Source organism: Topomyia yanbarensis, chromosome 2 (genome assembly GCF_030247195.1).
Source record: "Topomyia yanbarensis strain Yona2022 chromosome 2, ASM3024719v1, whole genome shotgun sequence".
NCBI lineage: Eukaryota > Metazoa > Arthropoda > Insecta > Diptera > Culicidae > Topomyia > Topomyia yanbarensis.
Genome location: NC_080671.1, coordinates 226,504,481 through 226,531,838, shown reverse-complemented (window position 1 = coordinate 226,531,838; position 27,358 = coordinate 226,504,481). Strand labels below are relative to the sequence as shown.

Sequence of the window (27,358 nt, the reverse complement as noted above, 5' to 3'; positions counted from 1 at the left end):
AAGATCGGTTCAGCCATTGCTGAGAAACACGAATGAGAGTTTGTCCGTTACATACACACACAGGCACACACACAGACATTGTCCCAAATCGTCGAGCTCAGTCGATTGGTATATAAAACTCGGCCCTCCGGGCCTCGGAAATAATCTTGAAAGTTTGAGCGAATTCTATACATTTCTTTTATAAGAAATGTAAAAAAGCATCAATTCCTTGAAATTTTCGTTTTTATCCCAATATTGACATTACTACAAACCAATGCATTCACGAAAATTAATGCCTAAAACTTTAAAGAATAAACCGAAGCAACTAATACTTAGATACATATCGCCCGATAGATTCATAATCCTATATGTCACTGTGTTTGGTCCCTTAGTTTGTGGACATACCTTATTAAGAACCTATACCTTACGCAAATGTTCATTTAGTGACATTCCGAAGTGGAAAAAAATACTTTTAGCTAGTTACTTCACTATCATATGCTGCATCTCACCAGCAATTTTGATGCGGCATCTACCCCAATTGTAGGGGAGAGATGCCGCACGACGACATTTTCCTCTGAAATTATGGATGACTGTACTCATGATCAGAATGCCTTCTAAAAGATCCCAGCTATTCAACCGATGCATGATTTATCAAAAAAATCGAACAATGCAAAAGAAAACTAAGTTTTAATGCGATACTGAAAAATTTTCGACTCTCCGTTATGCAACTGCACGCACATAATCATTAATAAACTTTTTATATTATACTATCGTATAAAAGTGACCCCATATACGAGACATAGAGAGTGCGGCATCGCTCCTGACGCGGCATATCTCCCGAAATTACCCTATAAGCAGTCCAGTTTTCCATTGTAGAGATCTAGTTCACGTTAGTTTTCATGAAAAATGTTAAGTTGGACTGTTATACCGAGAAATCGAACAAAATCCGGAAAATTCCACGCATATCAATCCCACCATGATCTATGCTAACGATGTTCTTTTTTTATATTTTAACAATATTCATTTAGCTAGAGATTACTGGGTAGGGAAAGTTATGAAAATTAGAGCCATAGTACTCAAGTGAGAGCAAGGATGTGAAGTAAACAGATCGGAGAACTAGAAGTGGCAGGGTCATTAGAACAGGCTTAATATCGTACGGGCTAAATCCTTGAGTGACAACCGGAAGAAAAAAAACTAACGATGTTCATTACTCATTTTTTACAAAAGTGTATGTCGTGAGTTTTTTGTTACTCGGGAGATTTTTTGCTTCATCAAAATTGGAAACAGCGTAAAGTGGCTGTTTTCACCCTATTTGTTAATTTCAATAGATTTTTAACCTATGAGGTATTATGATTGTGTGTGGGATAAGGGCAGAAATTCTTGCATTTGTAACTAAAATCTAACATTAAATTTCAAAACAAGTGTCAGTTTATACATAGATATACACTGTGAAAAATAATGATAATAATGCATATCATTTTAAAGAATTATCTTAGTGTGAACGAATAAAAATGACACAATTGTAACATTTGATGCTTTAGAAAACGTTTTGATAATATTCAAAGTAATTGGTTACTTGTTTCAACTCACACTCATTGCTGTTTCAACTTACCTCGGTATGAGGAGAGTTGAAACAAAGAGAACACTGTTACAAAAATCAATAGGATAAGGTGGGGCAAATCCGACCGTTGGGTAAACCCGACCCCCGTCTGTTATCGAAAATCAGAAGCACTACGCGAACTAATATCAATGTTGTCGTGTAGAGCATCAAAAATAATCATAATTGTGGTATGACAGCATTTCATTAGTCTACATTGAGATGCTCAAACGACAAAAAGTGTGTTTTTACAACTTTTGATTTGACTTTTCTGCATCATTGACTACAGGATATTTCTGATTATTAAAGTGATTGCATAATAAATGTAAGTGGATTTAAATTCTTTGATTAAAGTCCTACAAAGTGCATAGAAAAATTTAGTTCAACCTTTTTCATATTTTTTTCAATTGCATCGTAATGAAAAATGACGCGGTGGGGCAAATCCGACCACTAAATATTGGGGTAAATCCGACCGCTTTTTTGCTAAGAAAATTTTTATTTTTCGAATTAAAATATATTTTTATCGTTATTATTTATTATTTTTATGCAAAATGGTTCATAATTACAAACGAAAAACACAAAAACGTGATGATTATAGTATTCGTCGAGCAATTGCTCCGATGCAAATGGGAATAACATTACGTGCTACTGCTCGTGATTTTAGCATTCCAAGATTGACATTGAACTCCATTTACTTCATGTTACAATTCAATAACACAGCATTCATTGATTTATCATTGAAAAACCATAAAATTTGGATAATATCTGCACTAAATCAACCAAAAACATAGGGGGTCGGGTTTACCCCACCATTTTTGAAAACAGCAAAAATGAACATTTTTGTAAAACGCTTGTATCACAAGATATTCCCAAGATCTAAATTAAATGCTATATATAGAAAGTTGCCCAGGAGTCGTCTAACCTTTAATTTAGTATATAAAATAACTTGATCCGATGTAAAATGAGCATTCTACAGCCAAAACCATTTACTAGGTCGGATTTGCCCCACCTTACCCTATATTGATGCTTTGTTATTAATTCGTACCAGTTATTTTGATGTAATTTGATAAAGCATAAACAGAAGTAAGAAATTAAAAAAGAAGCAATCATCGAATGACAGTTTTTGTCGATATATCTAACAAAAACAAAAAATTGTTTCAACCCTCCTCGGTCTTCCCTAATATGGCTCTTAATATTGAAAAATATTTCACACCTTCCAGTCCCTTGCTAATTAAATGTAGTTAAATTAAATCAAGTTTGTAAAAATCGGTTAGGGGTTCGCAGGAAAAAAGATGTGTGACATACGCTTAGGAGCAAGGAACTTTGGTTGGTTATTGATAATCTAGACCTGCAAATCCGTGTAATGTTGAACCTATTTGAATATGTATTATATTTTTCGGACACCATGGTATTACCAGTTTACAAGGGGATTTGCTATGTGACCGTACTCTTCAATCAGTAACTCCGGAACTGGAAGTCGGTTAAACTCAAACTTCAATTGCAGCTTACGAGAGCGTTATAGCGTTCCTTTGAAAATAAGTTTATGCAAATCGGTTCAGCCATCTCTGAGAAATTGAGTGACACTGTTTAACACACACTTTTCTTTTTTTAACTAGTTCCCCCCCCCCCCCCCCCCTTTTGTAACTTTATTTGTATCTTATGTATTTGCCGCTATCCAAGTAACTTCCTTGACCTGATTCAAAGTTTGTACCAACAGGTTATCGTGCTCAATAAAATTACAAATTACAAAATTACACATACACACACAGACATTTGGCGTTCTCAACAAACTGAATCGAATAGTATAAGAGACTCGACCCTGCGGGCGTCGGTTTAAAGGTCGAAATTTCGACGGATTGCATAACCTTTCCATATAAGAAATGCAAAAACGTGCGAAATCAGCAGTCTCAAACAGACTTCCGAAAACTCGCGAGTACAGCAAAGAGACAACGAGCTGCGTGCAACATAGTCTCGCATCACATTCAATAGCTACGAGCCACGTACGGCGTATCAAAGAGACGAAACAAAAACGTTCGAGGAATGCATCTGTACATACATGCAAGGATGCAAAATGCCTACCTTTTCTGCGGCTGTAATTTTTCTGCCTACATTTTCATTTCTCTCTCGATGCTGCTGTTTATTTGTTTATTTGTTTATTTGGAGTAGGGAAAAGCCTCCTGGAGCTGAAATTCTTGCAACCTTTCAATCTCGCTCTCCAGGCGGCATAAAACCTCCTCATCTTTTGTATCAACAGATTACACATTTCCAAATGATACATTTCATTGACTAATACTATACAATTAACATTAACAAACCTCATTTATATCTAAGGACTAGTACTAGAGCTATGACTATCGAGACAGGGAGTTTAGAAATAATTGTTTTACAGCACTACGTGACAGGTTAAAATCGAAAACATTGGAGCAACGATTAAATAGACGGCACATGCTAATGAATGGCTGATTATAGCCGTAATTAGTTCTGGCTCGAGGGATTCTTAAAAATGAATAAAATCTAAGAATACGACGATGAATGTCAAAATCCACAAGTTGCAGAAGATCAGAACAATCGATTCTTGATTGAAGCAGATCAGCAATGAAAATTGCCTTAGCAACGTCTCGACGAACAGACAGCAAATCGAGGTCGATAAGTTGACAACGGTCTTGGTAACATGGTAGGTTTAGCGGGTCCCTCCATGGTAGCTTACGAAGAGCAAAGTGAACAAACTTTCGCTGAATAGCTTCAATGCGCTGGACATCGATTTGGTAATGAGGTGACCAAACTACTGCTGCGTATTCGAGAGTAGAGCGAACCAGAGCACAATAAAGTGCTTTCAAGCAATGTATATCGCTGAAGTTTTTAGTAACTCGAAAAATGAATCCAAGGAGCATGGAGGCCTTTGAAATGACGTATTCCATATGATCCTTAAAATTTAGTTTGGGATCTAGAATAACTCCTAAGTCCTTTACAGAAGATTCACGCTTAATAATATTTTTCGAAATATTGTAGTCGTATGTAATTGTCGAGCGTTTGCGGGTGAACGAGATAACAGATCATTCGCTAGTGCAGGACGCCCAGTGCTGTACGGCTATGTACAAAGCAGTAACATGACAAAAAACTACTGTCCCCAGTACAGCCACCAGACGCGAGCGGTACAGCTTCTCTTTCCTAATTTTACATTTTTTTAATATTTTCAATCTTTTTAATATTTTTATTCAAAAATGACGACAATGAATGCGGCTCATTTACGCCACGGCCGGCATCAACGCTTTCGTGTGCGGGCCTCTCCGTTTGACTATGCAGAGAAAAATGTACAAAGCGAGAGAACAAACTTTACTACGCCACACTCTCGCCGAGCAGTCGGAGTACAGTAGCAAAACAAAAATGTATTCTACTGCTGTACGGGAAAATGTACTCGGTTTGGCTACCGTTCTGGCAAGAGCTGTAGTGATGCGTCGCTGTAGCGGGCTGTACGGCTTGTGCAAATGTAAATATACCGAAAAAATGTAGTTTATCGGTACCGTTGGCATCCCTGCATACATGCTTCCAGAGCGCCGTGCATAGCAATTTCTCATCTCTCATCGCCTCGCGCGAGGAGCGTTTTGTTAAAGCTCGTATATGGTCGGTGTTCAGTGGCGTAGCCAGAAATTTGGTTTGGAGGGGGTTTTGACGAAAATCTTAGATTTTTCAAAAATGTTTGCGGGTCTATTGATGACATTTAATCTGTAGGCCGCGATCGACTGGGTACTACCGCGTTCTGCAGTAGTAGCGAAATGGGGTGGTGTGAGCGGGCATGGGCGCTATAACCCTACCGTAGGCAGAGTACCTGTCGCAGGTGTCAGTTATGTTGGGTGACGGGCTACGAGACACGATAGGTCAAGTTCAACGAGTGGCCGAAAAACACCACTTTACTAACAATCAAGCAGAAAAGGATGAGCTGAAAACTCGCAACTTCGAAACCGTAGCATTGGAAGAGCTTTGATTGACGGAGCAGAAGGTGTGGAAATGCGGGGATCGAGCGACGGCACAAGAGCTGGGCAACGCGTGATCAAGTGGCAGGCGAAAGGATGTGTGTAGTGTGGATCAAAGGCCATTTCTTCGACTAGAGCATTATTAATGTGCACTGACCTCACGAAGCCGAAAAGGATGCATTTTATGCGCAGCTGGAGCATGTGTATGATAGCTGCCTATGGCGGAATGTTAAGCTCGTCATCGGTGACATAAACATCCTGATAGGCCACTTTGCTTTTCGCATTTCAACAGGTTATTTTTTATTTTTATTTGAAGTCGTTTGCACTGAAAGATGTGAATTTTCGTAGTGAACTTAAAAATATGAAAAAGTTAAATTTGACCAAAGTGGCGTTGAAGTCACTTTTGCATACTAGGATAGTAAACGTCATCTACAAGGTGTTCTTTCAAATTCTTTGTTGCCGCCTATAACCGTTAGTAAGGGAATTCGTAGTGCAATATGGCCTATAACGCACAAATACGGGTTGCATTCATATCTTGAACCAAGCTATTTGCAATAATATTCTTGAAAAATTTGCTGAAGACACTAAGTTTCGAACTAAATTTGATTGGAATTAATAATGCATCCAACTGGAAAAATTAATCAACAAAATTATGCTGCTAAATACTAAACCTCCAAAAGCTGATGGTTTCCAAATTATGGAATCTTGGCGCCATTCAATTCGATACCCAAATGTACACCATAAATAGCGAAAAGCGTGAAATTTTTTCCATTTTTTTATTACCAATTCTAGCTAGTGGCACTTTATATAAGTGATAACCCAATAAAATCAAATGCACATAAAAACCGATTCTGACCTGTTAGAGACAAGCGTAAACGCCATTTTTCGTTAGTTTCTATGTAGGCGTTTTCATTGAGCTATTTTGCTTGATATTTACATGATTTATCAACTATAGGATCCTCACTAAAATATTAGTTACAAGATACCATTCTCACAATTTACAAAAAGTCGCCTTAACGTTTAAAATATTAGGTTCTCAATGTAATGAACGGATAATAAACTGGAAAATAATTATTTGAATATTTAATACACTAGTCAGCATCAAACTTTTTTTTCTTCAATTCAAATATTTTGGTTTGGAGGGGGTTTTAACCCCCAAAACCCCCCCTTGGCTACACCACTGTCGGTGTTAGGTCAGACCGAACTAAGTGACAGTGCATTGATGTCGAGAAAAACGCGTTTAAAGTTTGAATCGCAGCATCCTGTACATTATAATTGGAAAATAATTTTTACCACAATTCTTGTTTATTGTTTCATATTTCCAATCTGGTAAAAGTGGAATGTAGATGAAGAAATTCTTTATCCAGGGCTATCATTAACTCATTTTTTGATGTTTTGCGACTTGGTCCGGTCTGACTTGACACCGACCATATATGCTCGTGCGTTGTGTCTCGTGAGATAGACTCATACACTTCTCATCGTAGGGGAACTGTGGGTAAGACGGACAGGTCGGGTAAGACGGACACATGGTTATTTTGGGTATATAACATTAAAACTTCAATTGCATTGTATGTGTACCCTATCATTATGAGTTACCTTGAATTATTCAACACTTAGTAGGCCTTGAATACTGCTAAACATGTACAATTTAAGCAAATATTGAGAATCAGTAGTGCAGTTTCGTGCTGATGTAATTTTCAAGTTTCCGATTTTAAGGTTTATCGACGTAAAAATCAATTCTTTCGAGGATTTTTTCCTTTATTTCGATAAAGTAACTCTTAAGTGACATCTTCGTGGAAAATAACAGGTAAGTTGAGTTATGCGTGAATAAGTACAAACGTTTAAAAAATATGTGTACTGGTGGGGCAAGAAGGACAGTCTTGATTAATTCTATTGATTCGTCCTTATATGCGCGTCGAAACGAAATTCTAACAATCAAACGTGGAGAACCATCCAGTTAACTGAAGTCTCACATGCAGTAGACTGCAGGATATACGTTAATGTACCGCAGAATATACGAGGCTAAGTAACAAATTCCTAGAACGTGGAAATGGTACACGATTTTGTGCAGGTCCCATACTATGGCTGTGTGTAATCGAGGAACTGATGTTTTTAATTATGCATTTAATATATAACCTTTCAGTTTCGTATAAGTGATTGTAACTGATCAGCTCTCTTTATGACAACGGCATGAACGATATTAGAAAAAGCATCATTTGCTTCAACTCTAAATCGATCCCCAAAACGTTATTTTTCACCTCGAGTTGAACGTATGTATTAAAAAGAATAACAATCTATTCAAAACCTTCGCTAGAAACAGTAAATTTTAATATTTTGTATTGTGATCATCCTTTCTGCAACATATCCGTCTTACCCCCACCATATGTCCATTTCACCCGCAGTCTGGAAAAAGTGCAGATATTTCTTCGTTTTTAAGATCTTTAAAAAATGATCCTTATTGATTTTTGTAACACAATCCCTTTGGGCATTCGAAAGCCAACATATGGATCTACAACATAGAGTATTACATGTTGACAAAAACATTCTCTTACTATGTTATATTTCAGTCTATCCTTAATATGTCCGTCTTACCCCCAATTCCCCTACTTGAATGCTGCTGCTTACGGGATGCGCAAATAAGCTTATTTTAACACAATGGGACCTACGAAAGTTTCTTCTTATTCAATTTTTCAACATCAGAATTACATGTAATTTGAAAAAAACGTGTCTAGCAAGTATGTATTTGTTACTTGGAATATTTTTATACTAGCGAGTATTATTCTGCTAAGATGGAATCGTTGAATGGAACATAAATTAAGAGGGTAGCTTGCAAAACTTTTTCCGCAAGGGTATGTAATGTGAAATATAGTAGTATGCGATAGCGGCAAGTTTTGAAAAAAAAAAAAACTTATGCAGATTTAAAAAATATTTGTTCAGAAAGTCCTAACTTTGTACACGCTCCTTCGGTACTGATCTGAACGGATGTGAAGTAGTATGTCTAGTATGAAGTTGGGTCTGTGTAACGTTTCCATTATACGTTTCTAATATTATCGAAACATTAACTATATAACTAGAGTTCGTCTATTAATTTGCAAAACGGCAAAACTATTGTTTTAGTAACCAACCCGCAGATCGTCCTGTAAAGATTCATGCCTGTGCTAAAGAATAAGTGCAAACGCACACCGTAGGAATACTACAGACGAGGGTTTCCATTCATTCACAAAGCATGCGTGGTCCGAGGTCCAGTCAAGTTCAACCGGAACACGAGTCGGAGTTCTGGTTGGCTCTAGTAAGTATTTCGGCTCCAGTGACACAACCGATTCTAATTCGGTTGTGTCTTTGAAGCCGGAATACTAACTAGAACTAAGTAGCATTTTGGCTCATTTTTCGACTTAACTTCAGGGAGAAAGTTAGATGAGGATGGTATATTTAGTGGTAATTTTACCACCATCCAAAATGGAGATTTCTTTGTTTCCTGCAAGCGGTAGTTTTAATAATACCAGCCGAATTTTATTTCGATCAAACGGAAAAGGATGATATCATGACACATTTTGTACTTCATTTTCTACTGACCACCGCTTGAATTAACCCATTCATGCCCATGTTGTAGACAACAACGTTTTTAAACAGCTATAACTTTTGATTGAGGAAAAATTTGCTCAAAGAAACAAATAAGGGTAATAAATATGACTATTGCCTTTCATATAAATATTAACACTTATAAGGATCAGCTCTAGAACTGAAGTTATTGTAATTAGTCTGATTGGATTCCGATGGAGCAGTGCTGCCAGGGACAGTTTACCTTGACGACGGAAAATGAATTTATCATATATCTTCGTTATAGAAAACTGATAAAATTTATAAATTTAAATTGTCTTTTGCTACGTTTTCCACGCAAGTGGACTATTTTAAATATTCTAGGAAAATTGTATTGAGCATTGGAAGGTAAAAAATGCGCAGCTTCTAGCACTGCGAGAGAAGCACCTATCTTTATTAAAAATGGCTTTTCGTGTTTCTTGGCCCCACCGTTGTCCGGGATGAATAGTTTTGAAACCCTACATACACCATGGGTGCTTAATGGGCATGGAAGGGTTAAGCACCAAACAATTTCAAGTTGACCAATTGTGATTGATCACTTATTAGTGTGTAAACTTTCGTCTGACAGCTAATTTTCTAACTTACGACTCTCAGATGGATCGATCTGAAACATATCTCGTAAAAAAGAAACGAAATAAATGTCTCCAAGCATATAAGACACAAATTCATTATAAACTCGTCCATAAAAACCATTTTCTAATACTGTCTACTTGAGGATTATTTTTGAAGATATCTTTTTAAATTTCTTATAAAAGAAATGTATAGAATTCGCTCAAACTTTCAAGATTTCTGACTGAGTCTTATATTCCAATCGACTCAGCTTGACGATTTGGGACAATGTCTGTGTGTGTCTGTGTCTGTGTGTATGTAACGGACAAACTCTCATTCGTGTTTCTTATCCAAACCAATTGCAAATGAAAGGCCTACCACCCAGACAGAACGCTATTAATTTGTTTTGGATTGTGACGTTTACTTTCTAAAATATGGATGTTTGAAAGCGTAAAAAATGCATTTTTTGCGGGTTTTCGAAATTATCTATCAAAATATATTTTTAGATAGCTTTTACGAATAGGGGAGACCGGAGCTAGTTGGCGGTGTTTTCAGTTTTCAATTTTTACCGCTTTGATGTAGGTAGATCTTGCAAAATAGAACACGCGGCATGAAAGAGCAGACTGTTGGTAACATCACTGATTTTTTTAAAAGTGTTTGATGCATTGTCTCCTTTTTTAGAGACAAAAATATGTGACGCGGAAAACCCGCCAACTTACCCCGGCCCCGGGGTACGTTGGCGGTATGTGAGGATATGCCAAAAACTAAACAATCAAATCTCCATTTGATTCAATTACCTCAAGGGTCCTTTTGGAACGTGCTGAATGTCTTTTCGAGAAAACTGTATATTAACCGACATTTGCTCTTATATTTCAGTTTTAATACCCCGGCATTTTGACTTTGACGCATACTCCCTATTCAAAAGCAAATTTTCGAAATTTTTCGTGCAATTGGCCGGAATAAATGTCTCCTACATTGACGAGATACACAAGAAAAATATTTTCTTACTTTGAAGTGAATTCCAGAAATAAATTTTTTGATGACTTTTTTGCACTGTAAATAGTACCGTCAATTAGCCCCGCGTTCAACACCGCCAACTTACCCCAACCGCATATTTTATTAAAAACTATTCAAAAAATAACTTTTGTTTGTGGATAGATGTAGTATCTATATTGATACTGAAAGCTCTTTTCACGTGCTATCGAAAAATATAATCATTCGGGAAATAGACTGAAAATCACTCGAAATACCGCAAAGTATTTAAAATTTAGAAAATTTACTTGGTATGCTCGAAAACACAATATCGCCCACAATTTCAACAAAACAAAATGTTTTGCAGCAGAAACACATCGGATAATGTGTTTCACATTACTTGAGGTACACAACGAGAGGCAACGCTTTATATCTAATAGAAACGGAGAAAAGGGGCTTCCGCCAACTTACCCCAACCGCCAACTAGCCCCGGGCTCCCCTACCATTCGGAGAATTGATCAGTCCCGTTCTAGCGCGTAGCGTTCTTCGGTCTATCTCATCCATCTGATGCTGGTAGACACGAAGCAATAGGCTTTTTTGGCACGAACGATCACCGGTCGCCGGTCAGCTAACCAAATGTAGGTCAGAGAAATATAGTTTAGTATCAAATATACAGTCCATTGGAATAAACGTTTTTTACGCCAGTTTGCGTTTCTGTTCGCGCAGTGAAGTTTTTCAGTTTTTATTAAGTCCAAGTATCCGAAGAACCACAGTGCGCGCGAACATTTGGTCCTTCGAGCCGGATCACGGTGACGGTTTTCGGATACTTGGCGGGACGTTGTCCCTTTGAAATGTGACACTAAATGCCGGGCAAGTGTTGAACAATTAAAAGCCCGCGAACAATAGTGAAGTGCTCCATTTTCGACGCCGGACAACGCAGTGGGCGCCATCGTGAAGCAGTTTCGCGGCGCCATCGCTACTAGAGTGCGACGAAGACAATTGGACGGCGACGATTGCAGCAGGAAGCACCGCGATTCGGACGGGATCTGGACTAAGAATACCGGGGAAGTACAGTGTATGTATGGTGGCTTGTTGCATATGGCCACCAAAGATTGCACAGTGGTTTTTTTTGCCAAAAACACGCGATTAATTATTTACACAAAAAAGGTCAAGTTTAGATCAATAATGTCTTCTGAAAGTTTTATCAGTATTTCAAGACCTTTCTTCTGGTTTAGTACATTGAGTGATTAATCTCCCTAAAAGTGAGATATTTTTCTTATTTTTTTAAAATGTATAGAAAATGAGATAATATGTTCTGCAATATTGTAGAGCTACTTTTCGCGAACAACTTTGCTTAAGAGTCCGAAACTGTATATTCAATACTTGTGAAGTTATAGTGCCTTGTTTGTGGATGACCCCTTAAAATCATTTTTTTAATATAACTTTTTTGGTATCGTACCTATGAATTTAGAATGTTTTACAAAGTTATTTGCGTCAATGTCACCTGCAACTCTTTAGAAGAATGTTTTGTTCTAGCTCTTCTATCTTCGAAGTTATTTAGCAATTTTTGAAAAAATAGTGCTATTTCCAATAGCAATAACTTTTGAACGGGCAAAAACGGGCAGCTATAGTTATAAACATTAGTACAACAAATAAACTACAAAATCCAATTTATTTCATTTGTCTACTGTTGTCTCCGGTGCTGTTATGGACGGTTTAGGAAGTGCTTTCCGCTGCTTAGTATGCATTTTTCATTAAGTGGAATTCTGTTCCTCGCTGGATTCTCTTTTTACGCATGCGTGTGCAGGAAAGAAATTAAGAAAGAGAAAGAGAGAGAGAGAGAACAAGAGAGAGAAAAAAAGAGAGAGAAAAAGAGAGAGATTGGAGAGGACCGCTAAGCGCATAACTTCTACGAAATCGCGCAAAAATCGCCTTTAAGAAAATTCTGTGTACTTGAGTTATGAGCACCCAAAGTTTTATTATGTCACCAGAATGAAATATTTTATGAATTTTTTATATTTCTTATAGAAAAATAAAACCACATTTAAGTTATATACATTTATTACAGTTTATTTAAACATCTCATCGCTGCTAGTGTCATCGCCATCGTCATCGTCATCACTGCTTGTGTCATCGTCAAAAACCATAAGCTGCACAGCTTCATCTGATAATGGAGTCTTCTTTTTCCGCGGCCAGGCTCTTATACTTGATATGTCAAGGGAACCTAAATAGTATAACGAGTGTACTTTTCAATAAACAAGAATACTAAGTATATAAAGAAATTATGTTTCAATCAATTACCTTGCATTCCAATTGTACACATTTTGATGAAATCCCTTTAAATTAGTATCGCTTAAAACGTTTCGTATCGTTGAATGTACGAAAAAACGTGTACAGACACTCTCCCGCTCACGTGACCGCGTCGAAGCTTGAGAATCTTTTAGTTTTGAGCGTTACCCTCAGTAACAGTCAAGGATTGCTACATCTCGAAGCTGTGCAACACTGATTTTCTTAAAGGCGATTTCGTAGAAGTTATGCGCTTAGCGGTCCTCTCCAATCTCTCTCTCTCTTTTTCTCTCTCTTTTTTCTCTCTCTTGTTCTCTCTCTCTTGTTCTCTCTCTCTCTCTTTCTCTTTCTCAATTTCTTTCCTGCACACGCATACGTAAAAAGAGAATCCAGCGAGGAACAGAATTCCACTTAATGAAAAATGCATACTAAGCAGCGGAAAGCACTTCCTAAACCGTCCATAACAGCACCGGAGACAACAGTAGACAAATGAAATAAATTGGATTTTGTAGTTCATTTGTTGTACTAATGTTTATAACTATAGCTGGTTGCCCGTTTTTGCCCGTTCAAAAGTTATTGCTATTGGAAATAGCACTATTTTTTCAATCGAAGATAGAAGAGCTAGAACAAAACGTTCTTCTAAAGAGTTGCAGGTGACATTGACGCAAATAACTTTGTAAAACATTCTAAATTCATAGGTACGATACCAAAAAAGTTATATTAAAAAAATGATTTTAAGGGGTCATCCACAAACAAGGCACTATAACTTCACAAGTATTGAATATACAGTTTTGGACTCTTAAGCAAAGTTGTTCGCAAAAAGTAGCTCTACAACATTGCAGAACATATTATCTCATTATCTATACATTTAAAAAAAAATAAGAAAAATATCTCACTTTTAGGGAGATTAATCACTCAATGTACTAAACCAGAAGAAAGGTCTTGAAATACTGATAAAACTTTCAGAAGACATTATTGATCTAAACTTGACCTTTTTTGTGTAAATAATTAATCGCGTGTTTTTGGCAAAAAAAACCACTGTGGATTGTGACGGTCAATAAAGTTATCAAATGCATGCGAGTTTTTTCTTGGCGACTGCATGAGTCGTATCCACCATTAAATTTGGTCTCGGTATTTCGCTGGTCATCTCTGGCTGTCGTTTGCTCCTCTGTTATCTTTCGCTGCTGTCAATTAGGTTGATAAGTCTGTATTCTGTCACGCGAGGTCGCGGTCGTGAAACGTCGAGTCGATCGGCGATTTTTCGGAAACGGGTGTGCTAGTGAAGGTGATTAGTGCGTGATAGTTCCTGATTTCTACAGTGCAGTGAGTGAGAGGTGTAAAATTTGAAAATGGTTGGTGAAGTGAAGGCACTGTTGAAGCGTGAGCGACAGTTGCAGAACAGTTTAACGTTCATTGACAAGTTTATCCAGAACTATGACGATGAACGGGATGCGCATCAATTAAGTGTGCGATTGAACGTGCTAGAGCAAATGGGTGCAGAATATTATACGGTGCGTGCCAAACTGGAGCTTTTGCAGGAAGAAGAAGAGGAAAAGAAGCAGGCTGGTGCTGAACCTGCAGTGAAAGAGGAAGCATTGCACCACCTCGAAGAGACAAACTACCAGGCAATGCACGATTTCGACGATTGTTTTTGTACCCTGAAGGCTGAGCTACTAGAGCTGCAGTTGTGCAAGGACCCATTGCATACCAGCCACAACGACTCCTCATCGGCGCATCGGACATCTACGTCTATCTCCCGAGTAAAACTTCCAGAGATACGACTTCCTAGTTTCGGTGGGCGAATTCATGAGTGGGTGACATTCCGTGACACTTTTCGTAGTCTCATCGACCAAAGCGCGCAGCTGAACGAGATCGATAAATTCACATACCTGAGGGCGTCACTTTCTGGTGAAGCGCTCCAGGAAATTAACTCGGTCGAGATTTCTGCTGCAAACTATGATGTGGCTTGGAAGGCGTTGCAAGAACGATACGAGAACAAGAAGCTGCTTGTGAAGGCGTACTTAGATGCTCTCTTTTTCATCGAGCCACTGAAGAAGGAGAATTACGACGGACTTAGTCAACTGATCGGTCAGTTTGAGAAAAACTTGCAGATGTTAGAGAAGATTGGTGAGTCTACAGAGAACTGGAGCACGATTCTTGCCTATATGGTATGCACGAGGTTGGATTCCTCGACACTTCGACAATGGGAGTCTCATCATAATTCCAAGGATGTCCCAAATTATCGAGATTTGATGGGATTTCTGCGTAGTCAGTGCTCCGTTCTACAATCCATTTCCATCCCATCCAAGATGAACAGCGATCCACGTTCCCAGAAGCTGGCAGTCTGTCACACGCTTGTGAAGACATCTGGGAAGTGTCCATTCTGTGACGAGTCGTGGCATTCAGCGTTTCAGTGTGCGAAGTTTCAGAAGCAGTCTGTTCCAGATCGCATCAGCGCTGTTATGAGGAGTAAGCTTTGTCGCAACTGTCTGCGTCCAGGACACGTTGCAAGAACCTGCGAGAGAGGAGCCTGTCATCACTGTCATCAGCGTCACCACTCGATGCTGCATACTGAAACACCGCAGGCAGGATCCTCCGTTTCACTTCCGCAGTCAAGACCTCAGACAGTACCCCAGCAGCCACGACAGCCACAAACCAAGCAACACAGTCCGAACCAACAAATACACACTCATCCGACCAATGCACAGACGAACACCGCCAACTCGCATAACACAACAACATCACCGTCCAACACCAACACAGCCTCCACTAGCCAAACATGCATAGCCTTCCCCAACGCACCTACACACAATATTATTCTCTCGACGGCGCTTTTGACCGTTAAGGACCGTCACGGCAATTCGTTGCTTGCGCGAGCCTTGCTAGATTCTTGCTCACAGCATTGCCTGATGACGGCTAGTTTTTCAAATAAGCTTAAGTTCCGTGAATCGCCAACATTTTTGTGCATTCAGGGCATTGGTTCGTCGAGTGTAGCGTCAACAAGATCCGTCAGTGTAGCAGTTGCTGCACGGTCTAGTGAGATTTCGTCGTATGCCGAGGAGATGTGTTTCCATGTTTTGCCGAAGCTAACATTGGCGTTACCGACAGCAAGTTTCAATCCATCCCAGTTGTGTCTACCAGAAGCAGCATCTCTTGCCGATCCATGGTTTTATGAATCCGGTCCGATTGACATGATTATCGGGGCGGAGTATTACGTCGACCTGTTTGAAGAGGGTAGATACAAGGCAACTGAAGACGGGCCTACTCTGCAGAAAACTGTTTTTGGCTGGATAGTTTCCGGTCGCGTTCCCAGTTCATCATCTAGCGGTGCAATTTCGACAACCAATTTTTGTTTAACAGCCGAGATTCAAGATCAATTAGCCAAGTTTTGGGAGTTAGAAACTTGTCGAACAACCAGCACGAATTCCACGGAAGAACTTGTCGAACAACCAGCACGAATTCCACGGAAGAGTCGGCGTGCGAGAAAATCTTCAGAGAGACTACATTCAGAGATGAGACGGGAAGATTCGTAGTCACACTTCCAAAAAAGCAATCGATCATCAATCAGCTCGGCGATTCTAAAGGTACAGCTGTTAAGCGGTTTATGAGTTTAGAGCGACGTCTGGCAGCTAACCCGGAGTTGAAAGCGCAGTACAGTGAATTTATACACGAGCATCAAGCTCTTGGTCATATGAGCGAAGTCGTCGAAGATACTTCATACACCGTTTACAACCTGCCAAATCATGCTGTTTTGAAACCTGACAGCACGACTACGAAGCTGCGCGTAGTGTTTGACGCTTCATGTCGAACTAGCTCAGGGTACTCTCTGAACGATGCTCTGATGGTCGGTCCTGTCGTACAAGACGATTTGTTGGATGTTATTCTCAGATTCCGTCTACATCGTTACGCACTAGTCGCTGACATCGCAAAAATGTACCGCATGGTGCAAGTTCAGCCTGCCGATCAGCTTCTGCAAAGGATTCTATGGCGAGATTCATCAGCAGAACCCATCAAAATCTTCCAATTGACTACGGTCACGTATGGCACGGCTTCCGCGCCGTATTTGGCGACAAAATGTTTGCAGACATTAGCAGAAGATGGTCAACAGACACACCCTATTGCTGCGAAGGTGGTCCGGCAGGATTTTTATGTAGACGATATGTTGTCCGGAGTAGACAAACCTGAAGAAGGTAGAATGTTTGTCAACGAGATGATCAGCCTAATGGAATCAGCGGGATTCTCGTTACGAAAGTAGAACTCCAACTGCAGGGAGATACTGTTAGAGGTACCAGAACATCTGAGAGATGATCGCACTATACTTCAGCTTGATTCCCCAACATCCACTGTTAAAACGCTAGGTTTACTGTGGTACAGTACCCAGTACAGATCGATTCCAATTCAGCACCCCGCAGTGGAACTCATCGGCGGTCATCACCAAACGCACCGTTCTGTCGGATGTCTCTCGACTTTTCGATCCACTCGGACTGGTAGGGCCCGTGATCATACAGGCCAATATGTTCATTCAAGAATTGTGGAAACTTGACTGTGGTTGGGATGAAGGCATGCAGGATCGCTGGCATGAATATCGTCGAAACTTGACTGGCCTTGAGGGATTGTCTGTACTTCGCTGGGTTGAAATCAGATCCGATACCATCAACATACAGCTCCATGGGTTCTGTGATGCCTCTGAGAAGGCATATGGGGCCTGCGTCTACGTGAGAAGTATCTCCAATAGCGGGTCTGTTGCTGTACACCTACTGGCATCGAAGTCCCGTGTCGCCCTCTTGAGAATCTGAAAAAGAAGAAGCAACGCCAAACGATTCCGCGCTTGGAGCTTTCTTCAGCTTTACTCCTTTGCCACCTCTACGAAAGAGTGGTCAGTAGCACACACATCACAGCCCCAGCTTTCTTTTGGACAGATTCGATGATTGTTAAGTGCTGGTTAGCATCATCACCGTCGCGATGGAAAGAATTCGTTGCGAACCGAGTTTCAGAAATCCAGCATATAACGAAAGGCAGCATCTGGAATCACGTATCAGGAGTTGAAAACCCAGCCGATATAGTTTCTCGCGGCATGACGCCTGCGCAGCTGCAGTACCAATCGCTATGGTTTGGTGGACCTCACTGGCTGCTTCTGGAGCAAGATAACTGGCCGGGAACACTGCAAACTTGCGAAGACAGCATTGACAGATCAGTACTAGAGGAAAAAGGAGCCGTTGTCGCAGTTCTGAAATCCGTGTCTCCCAGTGAGCTGTTTAACCTGCGATCAACTTACACTGGATTGGTGCGACTCACAGCATACATTTGTCGGTTCCGTTTCAACGCTCAAGCTGCAAATCGGAATTGCCGAAACCTTGGAAGTTTAACCGTCAAAGAACTCGACGGCGCTATACGGACACTTCTCTCTGTCTCAGCGAGAATGTTTCCCACAAGAGCTGGCTGATTTGACCAACAATCGTCCACTGCGTGATTCATCGATCCTTCCGCTCGATCCTCAATTAATTGAAGGCATACTATGCGTTGGCGGCCGGCTACGGCACGCACATCTGTCGAACAGTCGAAAGCATCCGTTCATTTTGGATCGTCGTCACCCTCTTGCAAGGATAGTAATGGAGTACTATCATCAGAAGCTGTTCCACGCGGGTCAACAGTTACTGATATCGGGAGTTCGAGAACGATTCTAGCCGACATTCGCCCGTGATTTACCAAGAAGCGTAATCCATAAGTGCATCGCATGCTTTCGGGTGAAACCGAGAGTCCAGGATCAACTGATGGCGGATCTACCGCCAGAAAGAGTCACACCATGCTTACCGTTTCATCGTGTTGGAGTTGACTACTGTGGACCGTTTACCCGTATCGCAAAAATCGCCCAGTGAAGTGCTTTGTAGCCATCTACGTTTGCCTGGTCACCAAAGCAGTGCACCTGGAATTAGCAGCAGATTTGACAACCCAGGCCTTCTTGGCCACACTGAAACGTTTTTCATCCCGGCGAGGCAAGCCGGAACTCATCATGTGCGACAATGCTCGAAATTTCGTCGGCACAAAACGGGAGCTTGACGAGCTTCGTAAATTGTTCAACAATCAGCAGTTTCAAGAACAGGCGATAAGGGAAGCTTCAGAGGACAAAATAGACTTCAAATTCATACCAGCACGATCGCCGAACTTTGGCGGACTATGGGAGTCAGCAGTGAAGTCGTTCAAAACCCTATTCAAACGCACTATCGGAACACGAAGTTTGCTTCACGACGAAATGCTTACAGTACTAGTACAAATCGAAGCGATTTTAAACTCTCGTCCGCTTACACCTGTTAGCAACGATCCAGCAGATTTCGAAGCGTTAACTCCAGGACACTATCTGATTCATCGGCCACTAACGGCAATACCAGAACCAAACCTGGACAGTATTCCTGAAGGTCGACTAGCAGCATGGCAACGAAATCAGCAGTTTCTTCAGCAATTGTGGAAAAGGTGGTCGGAACAGTATTTATCCGATCTGCAAAACAGAACTAGAGGGATGTGACGAAAGGAAAATTTAACGATCGGGACCACGATTGTCCCGAAAGACGAAAATCAACCCCCACTGAAATGGCAGTTGGGGCGCATAACGGAAATTCATCCTGGACCTGATGGAAACAAACAAACGAAGGATGGTAGCTACCGAAGAGGGATTTCCAAAATCTGCGTGCTACCCATCCGTGACAACTTTAACTCAACGCCCGAAGAGACCTAGATGTCTCCAGTTGCGGAGATCCAGAGGACCACCAGTTAAGTTATGTATGTTTTTTATTTTCAAAAAGCTTATCAGAATTTTCTTTCTCAGTCGCAACGTCAGGTTTCGGTCATCTCCCGGAATGCTAGACGACCCGCACTCAAGCTAAATGAGTATCCTTGTTTGATTCCCCACATTCGGAGGTAATCTGTTTTGTTTCAGCGATGGTCCATGTTTTTGATGTTGCATGCTTGCATTATGTTCAAGTTTGTACTGTCCTCCGTGAAGAATCCATTCTAAAACCACACATCACGCTTGGTTTATTCGAGGTACAACTACGTCTTGCCTGCAACGGAGGAAGAAGTGGTCAATTCATCCTCTTGAAGCCCACGCCGGAGTCGTTGGCGAGCATGACCAGCTCGACTTGACGATTAAAGCAGCGTAGAGATCCATCGCAGTCACAGCACATTCGTAGCATACCGAAAATCACCAGCGTATCGTCGAATCTCACCGCACCCGAGCAACATCTATCAGCATACCATCATCGATGACGTCACCATCACTAAAACTATCCGATCATAGTAGCAGCACACCAATAAACGTTCGTTGGTAACACCGAAGTCCTGAGAGACGCACCCAGTCCGGCGGAATGTCCGTTGGAACCAACCAAGTAGTCACGAATCAACCGGCAACCAATCGTGATCGAGTCCACAGCGAGAAGGAAGAATGTCCTGCAAAAATTCCAGTTCAGTCAGCAATCCAGCCAATAAACAAACAGCAGAAAAACCAGCAAAATCACCACTTACCAGCAGCGCATAAATGCAATCCACCGTAGCAGCCAAGGGCACCGAATGCCCAGGAACAACAGCAGCAGCGAGATGTTTTCGGCAAACTGTATTCACACAGCAACAGAACCGTCAAAATATCAGCAGAACAACAAATACGTTGCATCTCAAATGCACTTTTGATCGACCCAACAGCAGAAGAATGCTCACCGCAAAGCAGAATTGGGTCAAGGTCTATTGATCATCTGTCGAACCAGCAACACCGAATATTGGCAGTATACAAGCGAAGAAATTTGATTCGTTTAAGTTGAATTGTTTACAGTAAATACAATTTGAAATGTAAAGATTAGCAGTAGTCAGAGTAGGAAGACAATATTTTGAAATTCGTCGAGATTTCAAGGCGGCCGGCGTATGTTGAAGCAAGAAGAAAAATGAGGGCAACTAAATTTTCACAACCACCCTACAACTCCGACAAAACGGAGAATTGATCAGTCCCGTTCTAGCGCGTAGCGTTCTTCGGTCTATCTCATCCATCTGATGTTGGTAGACACGAAGCAATAGGCTTTTTTGGCACGAACGATCACCGGTCGCCGGTCAGCTGACCAAATGTAGGTCAGAGAAATATAGTTTAGTATCAAATATACAGTCCATTGGAATAAACGTTTTTTACGCCAGTTTGCGTTTCTGTTCGCGCAGTGAAGTTTTTCAGTTTTTATTAAGTCCAAGTATCCGAAGAACCACAGTGCGCGCGAACAATATTAAATACTGAATTTGGACGAAAGATTTTTACCATTTCCCATAGCAAGAAATAAGGCCAAATACAGGGAATGTATTATTACGCCAAAACGGCTAATTTTAGTTCAATAGCGTCTTCGGAGAATTCAATGGGTGCAATAGGCACTTTTTAATATTGTGTTTTTGTTGATTAATCCCCCTACAAGTGAGATATTTTCATAAATTTTCTTGGATGTGATTGTACTGAAACGATGCCTTCAGCGAATTCATAGCTTGTTGTTTGTGGATTACTCTTTGTCAATTGTTCAATATAGTAATAAACCATTTAAATACGCCAAATATTATTACGATAAAAAGAGTTTCATATTTACTTCTTCTATTCACCACCGCTAAAAATAACCACCCAACAATTCTAAGTTGTCAGGATGAAACTTGATCAGTTATCGGTGCAAAAAATTTCATTTATGTGAACCTTTTGACAGCAAATTTTCTAACTTATAACCATCGGATCGATCTGGAACATATCTCGGAAAATGAAAAGCGCAATAAATAACTTCAAACTGCATCGTAGCCAAAAGGAGGTTTTGGGAGTTCACCCCACCCCCAAAATTGATTGGATTGAAGCGAAAAATTTATTGTTGCTGACTGATTCTATTTAATATTACAATAATAATTATTTGATCAGTACATTGATAACCTATTGTTTTAAACATCATGAGCACTTTTGAAAAATTGTGGGAATGGGATCCTGATCTATAACTAATCTATTGATCGGGACATCATAGTTGTCTAATCACATCAATATCAAATACCTGCATGAAAACATTCCAATAGAAACTCATTCCGGAGTTCTGAAATTAATCCTCAGATTTCCGGATGTACCAGATGTACCGACATATGGATTAAGGTCAATTTTTTGAATAGGAAACGAAGTTGGTATTGGTTGAATGTTTATGAAACATAAAACTGCTCACTGAAAAATTGCATAACTTTCAAAATTTGCTGAGCATATTTTTATTTTGGGAATGCATAGAGTTGAAACGAAAACGTAATATGATTAATAACGAGAAGATAACTTTCCGAAATTGGATTTCCTTCCTTTTAGAGTTCTGATCGATTTTTATGATCATTATATTTTTGTTGTATTATCAATTATATGATTAGGTAAAATAAACATTTGAAAATAGTAATTTAGGGTCAAGAGCACATTATTTCGAAACCGCTAATTTCGGAGGTATAGTATCTTCGATGAATTTTACAAACGTCGAAAAGCACATCATCTGATAAAATAATTCTGGCGTTATATCCTTCAAAAAGGATTTATGGAGAATTTATTCTTCAAACAAATATAGTTCGAGACTTATTGTCTTCAGTAAAATTGTCGAGAGTGCTATTACAAACCATTTTGTTGAAGACAAGTATCAAAATATTTTAGGCTGTTTGTATTTACCTTTAAAATAAATTATTATCATTTTACTATTTATGATAAATCTCTTCTACTCTTTACAAACAAAATTTACATTTTATCCAAAGTTTGAGTTTGTGAAGCTCACTATAGAAAGTTACTTTAGGAAAACATAGATTTTCGTAAATATCATTTTATAGTTGAGTATGTGTTAAGTGATCCTCGAATTTTTCGCAAAATCTTCATGAGGTATATTTTATTGTATATGGATTATGGTAAATAGCTTTTGGTATAAATATTTCGTTAAAACTCCGATTTTTCTTTGAGACACTAATCCTTAAACTTTATTGCATGATAAAATTGTAAATTCCATATCTCAAAAACTACTAAAGATAATTGAATGAATTTTTGTACACTTATATAATGATATTAACCCATTCATGCCCATGTTGTTTGCGAACAACAACGTTTTTAACAACTATAACTTTTGATTGAGGCAAGATTTGCTAACAAAAATAAGTAAGGCTAATAACTGTAACTATTGCCTTTCATTTGAGTTTTAACAGTTACAAGGATCAGCTCTAGAAGTGAAGTTATAGCAATTAGTCTGATTGGATTCCGATGGAGCAGTGCTGCCAGGGACAGTTTACCTTGACGACGGAAAATGAATTTATCATATATCTTCGTTATATTATTGAAAACTGATAAAATTTATAAATTTAAATTGTCTTTGGCTACGTTTTCCACGCAAGTGGACTATTGAAAATATTCTACTAGAATTGTTTTGAGCATAGGAAGGTAAAAATAGCACTGCGAGGAAAGCACCTATCTTTATGAAAAAAGGCTTTTCGTGTTTCTTGACCCCACCGTTTTCAAGAAAAAATAGTTTTGGAACCCTAAATGCAAGAGAAAAAAGTTGGGCATGAAAGGGTTAACACTATCTCACAAAAATATATCTACTGTATAATTGAGTGAATAGCGGTACTTTTCATCTATTTAAAAATTTTAATTGCATTTTTTCTTGTGTTCTTCACGCTAAAAATTTTCAAGAAGTGTGTCAAATTACGCAGCAATCTTTCACCTTCAATAATCTGTATTGATAATTTTTCATTTTTGTTCCTATCGAGAGTCGGCACGGCCCAGTTTGATGCAGCCCGCGAACACTTACATATTGGCAACGCCGCACGTCGCGACGTTCTAATATGTAGCGCGTTGGAAGTGTGCATCGTATGACTAAAAGAAACTACATCTCTTGATTGCTGTAAAACAATGAACGGATGAACGAAGATGAATGTTTTCCGAACATTTTGAAATTATTTTGGATTTTTTTGAACGAAGTGCACAACAAAAATCATAGTTGTTTAATAAATACTTTCTTATTATAAGTTATCGTTACTCACAACTAAACTGTATCGCAAATAACCGAAACTTAACTTATGTATCGAGCTTATGTTATTGCCATCTTCAAAGACACTTTTGTAATTCAAAGCACATCTATGTTTTATTCAAATTCATTATTTTCTCCGAGTTCTAGTAAAATATTATTTTCTTTATCGAATTTAAGTGAATCATCAATGATCTTTATATCTAAATCATATATATATATATATATATATATATATATATATATATATATATATATATATATATATATATATATATATATATATATATATATATATATATATATATATATATATATATATATATATATATATATATATATATATATATATATATATATATATATATATATATATATATATATATATATATATATATATATATATATATATATATATATATATATATATATATATATATATATATATATATATATATATATATATATATATATATATATATATATATATATATATATATATATATATATATATATATATATATATATATATATATATATATATATATATATATATATATACAGGGTGCGCCAGAAAGTATGTCGGTCCTCCCGTATACAAAAAATTGTTCTCCTGTATACAAACAGCCATCGGCCTCACGGTCTGTGATGGCAGCGAGCTGGGATATAAACACGCTGAGTGAGCGACGGCAACTACACGGATGCGCATATAAACGCTAAGTGGATACCACCGTGGGTATCGTAGTATCAATGCCGGTTGAAATACGTTAATAGTGCGAAGTGCACTGATCGGCTACCCGTGGCACACCGACAGGCGAAACCATACACTACGTCTGTACTGCGAGCAATGGCAATATGAGGCATAGTTCAGAATTAAACAAAACGCAAAATCAATCCCATCCGAGACGGCTGCGAGAGCGACCGTCGCTAGCAAGATCCGCACAAAGCAGAATATGAAACTTCTCTTATTTTACTAGCGAAAGATCCGCACAAAGCAGAATTGAAAACTTCTCTTATTGTACCGGTTGCTGGTCGGGTTCTTCATTGGACTGGCTGTGCGTGCCTATACAAACACACAGCTGGCTTTGCATTGGCAAGCTGAGCGACGGTAACGGGAAGGTGCGTGGCGCACCTAGCGTATGCGTCTATGATTGATGTGCTGCTGTGGTAGCGGTAATACACAGTGCGCGTCTTTTATACGTTGCATGTAAGAGGACACTTACGGGAATTGGATTTTCGCCTACTGGAAATGTTCTAGCGGAATGTTATACATTAGATTGGCTGTCCGCAGAAGGATATTTGACATTTTTTGGTTGACCCGTTTAGAAGTTATATGCGACACCAGATATAGCAAAAAGTCACTATTCGGCATTCGAATGACCCTAGTAGGCTTTGCCTACCACCAAAATATTAGCCCCGTACTCGTATTATCAATACCGACTGAGATACGTTCACTACAACATGCCGACCATGCACACTTATAAGGCATAAGTGGAAGTTAGGCAAAAAGCAAAACACTGGTCCATGCCATGGTGTGTGACCGGCACCGGCAGTATGGCGGTGCAACACATGCCGATCATGCACACTTATGAGGCATAAGTGGAAGTTAGGCAAAATGCAAAACACAGGTCCATGCCATGGTGTGTGACCGGCAGTATGGCAGTACAACACATGCCGGTCATGCACACTTATGAGGCATAAGTGGGACTTAGGCAAAATGCAAAACACACCACTAGTAGGCTTTGCCTACCACCAAAACATCAGCCCCGTACTCGTAGTATCAATGCCGGCTGAGATGATTTCACCGTGTCGGAGGCAGTGGGTACCCGCAGTGACATACACCACACCTCGGCCGATCGACTCGGCCGTATGGGTGGTGATGATTATTATCAGCGTAAATGGCAGTAGTAAATTAATCCTCATGTTGATGAAAATCTATCTATAGGGAGTGTGGTAATCGTGAAGATGTATGGCAAAAAGGCATTTCCGACTATCACAGTGTATAAGGGTATACCAGAGGTCCGAGGCACTGGTAACGGCCACCCGAAAACATTACTCCCACTGGCGGGTTCGAATTGAGTGAGCGGTAGAGGTTTTGGAAAGGAAAAAAGTCGAACGTAATGCGAGAGTATGCGGCAAGCCTAGCCATATGGTCCACTACGATACAGGCGGTCTGCCCGGCGGTGCACGGGTGGACTGTATCGAAGGTATGCAAAATGCAAATACGCATTGTATGCATGGGTCCGTATGGCGGCCAAGAGGCAAAACCGTGTGAGAGAGTTGGCTTGTGGTGGTGAGAGGAAGGCTGGCCGGACATAGAGAAGTTATGCAAAATGCAAACACGCAATGTATGAATGGGTCCGTATGGCAACCAAGAGGCGAAAGCGTGTAAGAGGGTTGGCTTGTGGTGATGAGAGGATGGCTGGCTGGACATAGAGAAGTTATGCAAAATGCAAACACGCAATGTATGAATGGGTCAGTATGGCAACCAAGAGGCGAAAGCGTGTAAGAGGGTTGGCTTGTGGTGATGAGAGGATGGCTGGCTGGACATAGAGAAGTTATGCAAAATGCAAACACGCAATGTATGAATGGGTCCGTATGGCAACCAAGAGGCGAAAGCGTGTAAGTGGGTTGGCTTGTGGTGATGAGAGGATGGCTGGCTGGACATAGAGAAGTTATGCAAAATGCAAATACACATTGTGTGTATGGGTCCGTATGGCAGCCAAGAGGCGAAAGTGTGTAAGAAGGTTGGCTTGTGGTGATGAGAGGATGGCTGGCTGGACATAGAGAAGATATGCAAAATGCGATACAAATTTTTGTTTAGCCAGCAGTGGCTCTCTGTGCGGATAGGCGAAGCGAGGGCGTGTAAGAGAGTTGGCGGCTGTGGTTGGTCACATCGGGGGTGACTGTTGCAGTGCGTGGTTCACTGTTGTGCGGATAGGCGAAGCGAGGGCACGTTAGAGAATTGGCTGATTGGTCTTACATGACGCAGGGGTTGCCTGTTTGCTTGGTCGGGCAGATTACCGGTTCTCTTACGACACGCGACACGAGGGTGAGTGTTAACACATTAATGTTAACACATGAATGTTATACGGCTACCACGTCATAAGCGATAGATAGCGACAGTAGCATGTATTATGACAACAGCACAACCCACCGGGTGTGATACAGAGGCAAAGATGGGAATCTTTTGACGATTGTTTTGCTTGACCCCCCGCGCCAAGCGGCATGGCCTTTGCGTTTGCGCGTGTGTGAGCGTCTCATGCGAAAGAGAAAACGATTTTTTACTACTGAAAAACGTTGTGGTGAGGTTCGATGATGATGCGCGATGCCGCCGATGTGGTGTGTGCGGGTGGATTGTTCCCCCTGGAACAGAACACACAGCAGCA

At 39.9% G+C, this 27,358-nt stretch overlaps 3 protein-coding genes across 6 annotated transcripts in view; all 3 read left to right on the top strand.

Moving 5' to 3' along the window:
- The window catches only part of LOC131682937 (uncharacterized), a 501,049-nt gene extending 477,605 nt beyond the window's left edge, over positions 1–23,444 (top strand). The window contains exon 2 of the mRNA XM_058964746.1: positions 23,185–23,444. The gene's annotated coding sequence lies outside the window, so the exon portion shown is untranslated. The remainder of the gene's footprint in view (positions 1–23,184) is intronic.
- LOC131682938 (transcription factor HNF-4 homolog) overlaps positions 1–27,358 on the top strand; it is a 442,320-nt gene that overhangs the window by 113,656 nt on the left and 301,306 nt on the right. The window lies entirely within an intron of this gene.
- On the top strand, positions 13,991–21,920 carry LOC131682936 (uncharacterized). Of its 3 annotated transcripts, XM_058964745.1 has the most exons (3): positions 13,991–19,715; positions 19,772–19,863; positions 19,928–21,920. In XM_058964745.1, exon 1 carries the CDS (start codon positions 14,301–14,303, stop codon positions 16,482–16,484), a length of 2,184 nt encoding a protein of 727 aa, XP_058820728.1. In that variant the 5' UTR covers positions 13,991–14,300; the 3' UTR covers positions 16,485–19,715; positions 19,772–19,863; positions 19,928–21,920. The 3 variants fall into 3 exon arrangements, with proteins under 3 accessions (XP_058820728.1, XP_058820726.1, XP_058820727.1); XM_058964743.1 differs by having other exon boundaries at positions 19,772–21,920; XM_058964744.1 differs by having other exon boundaries at positions 13,991–19,863.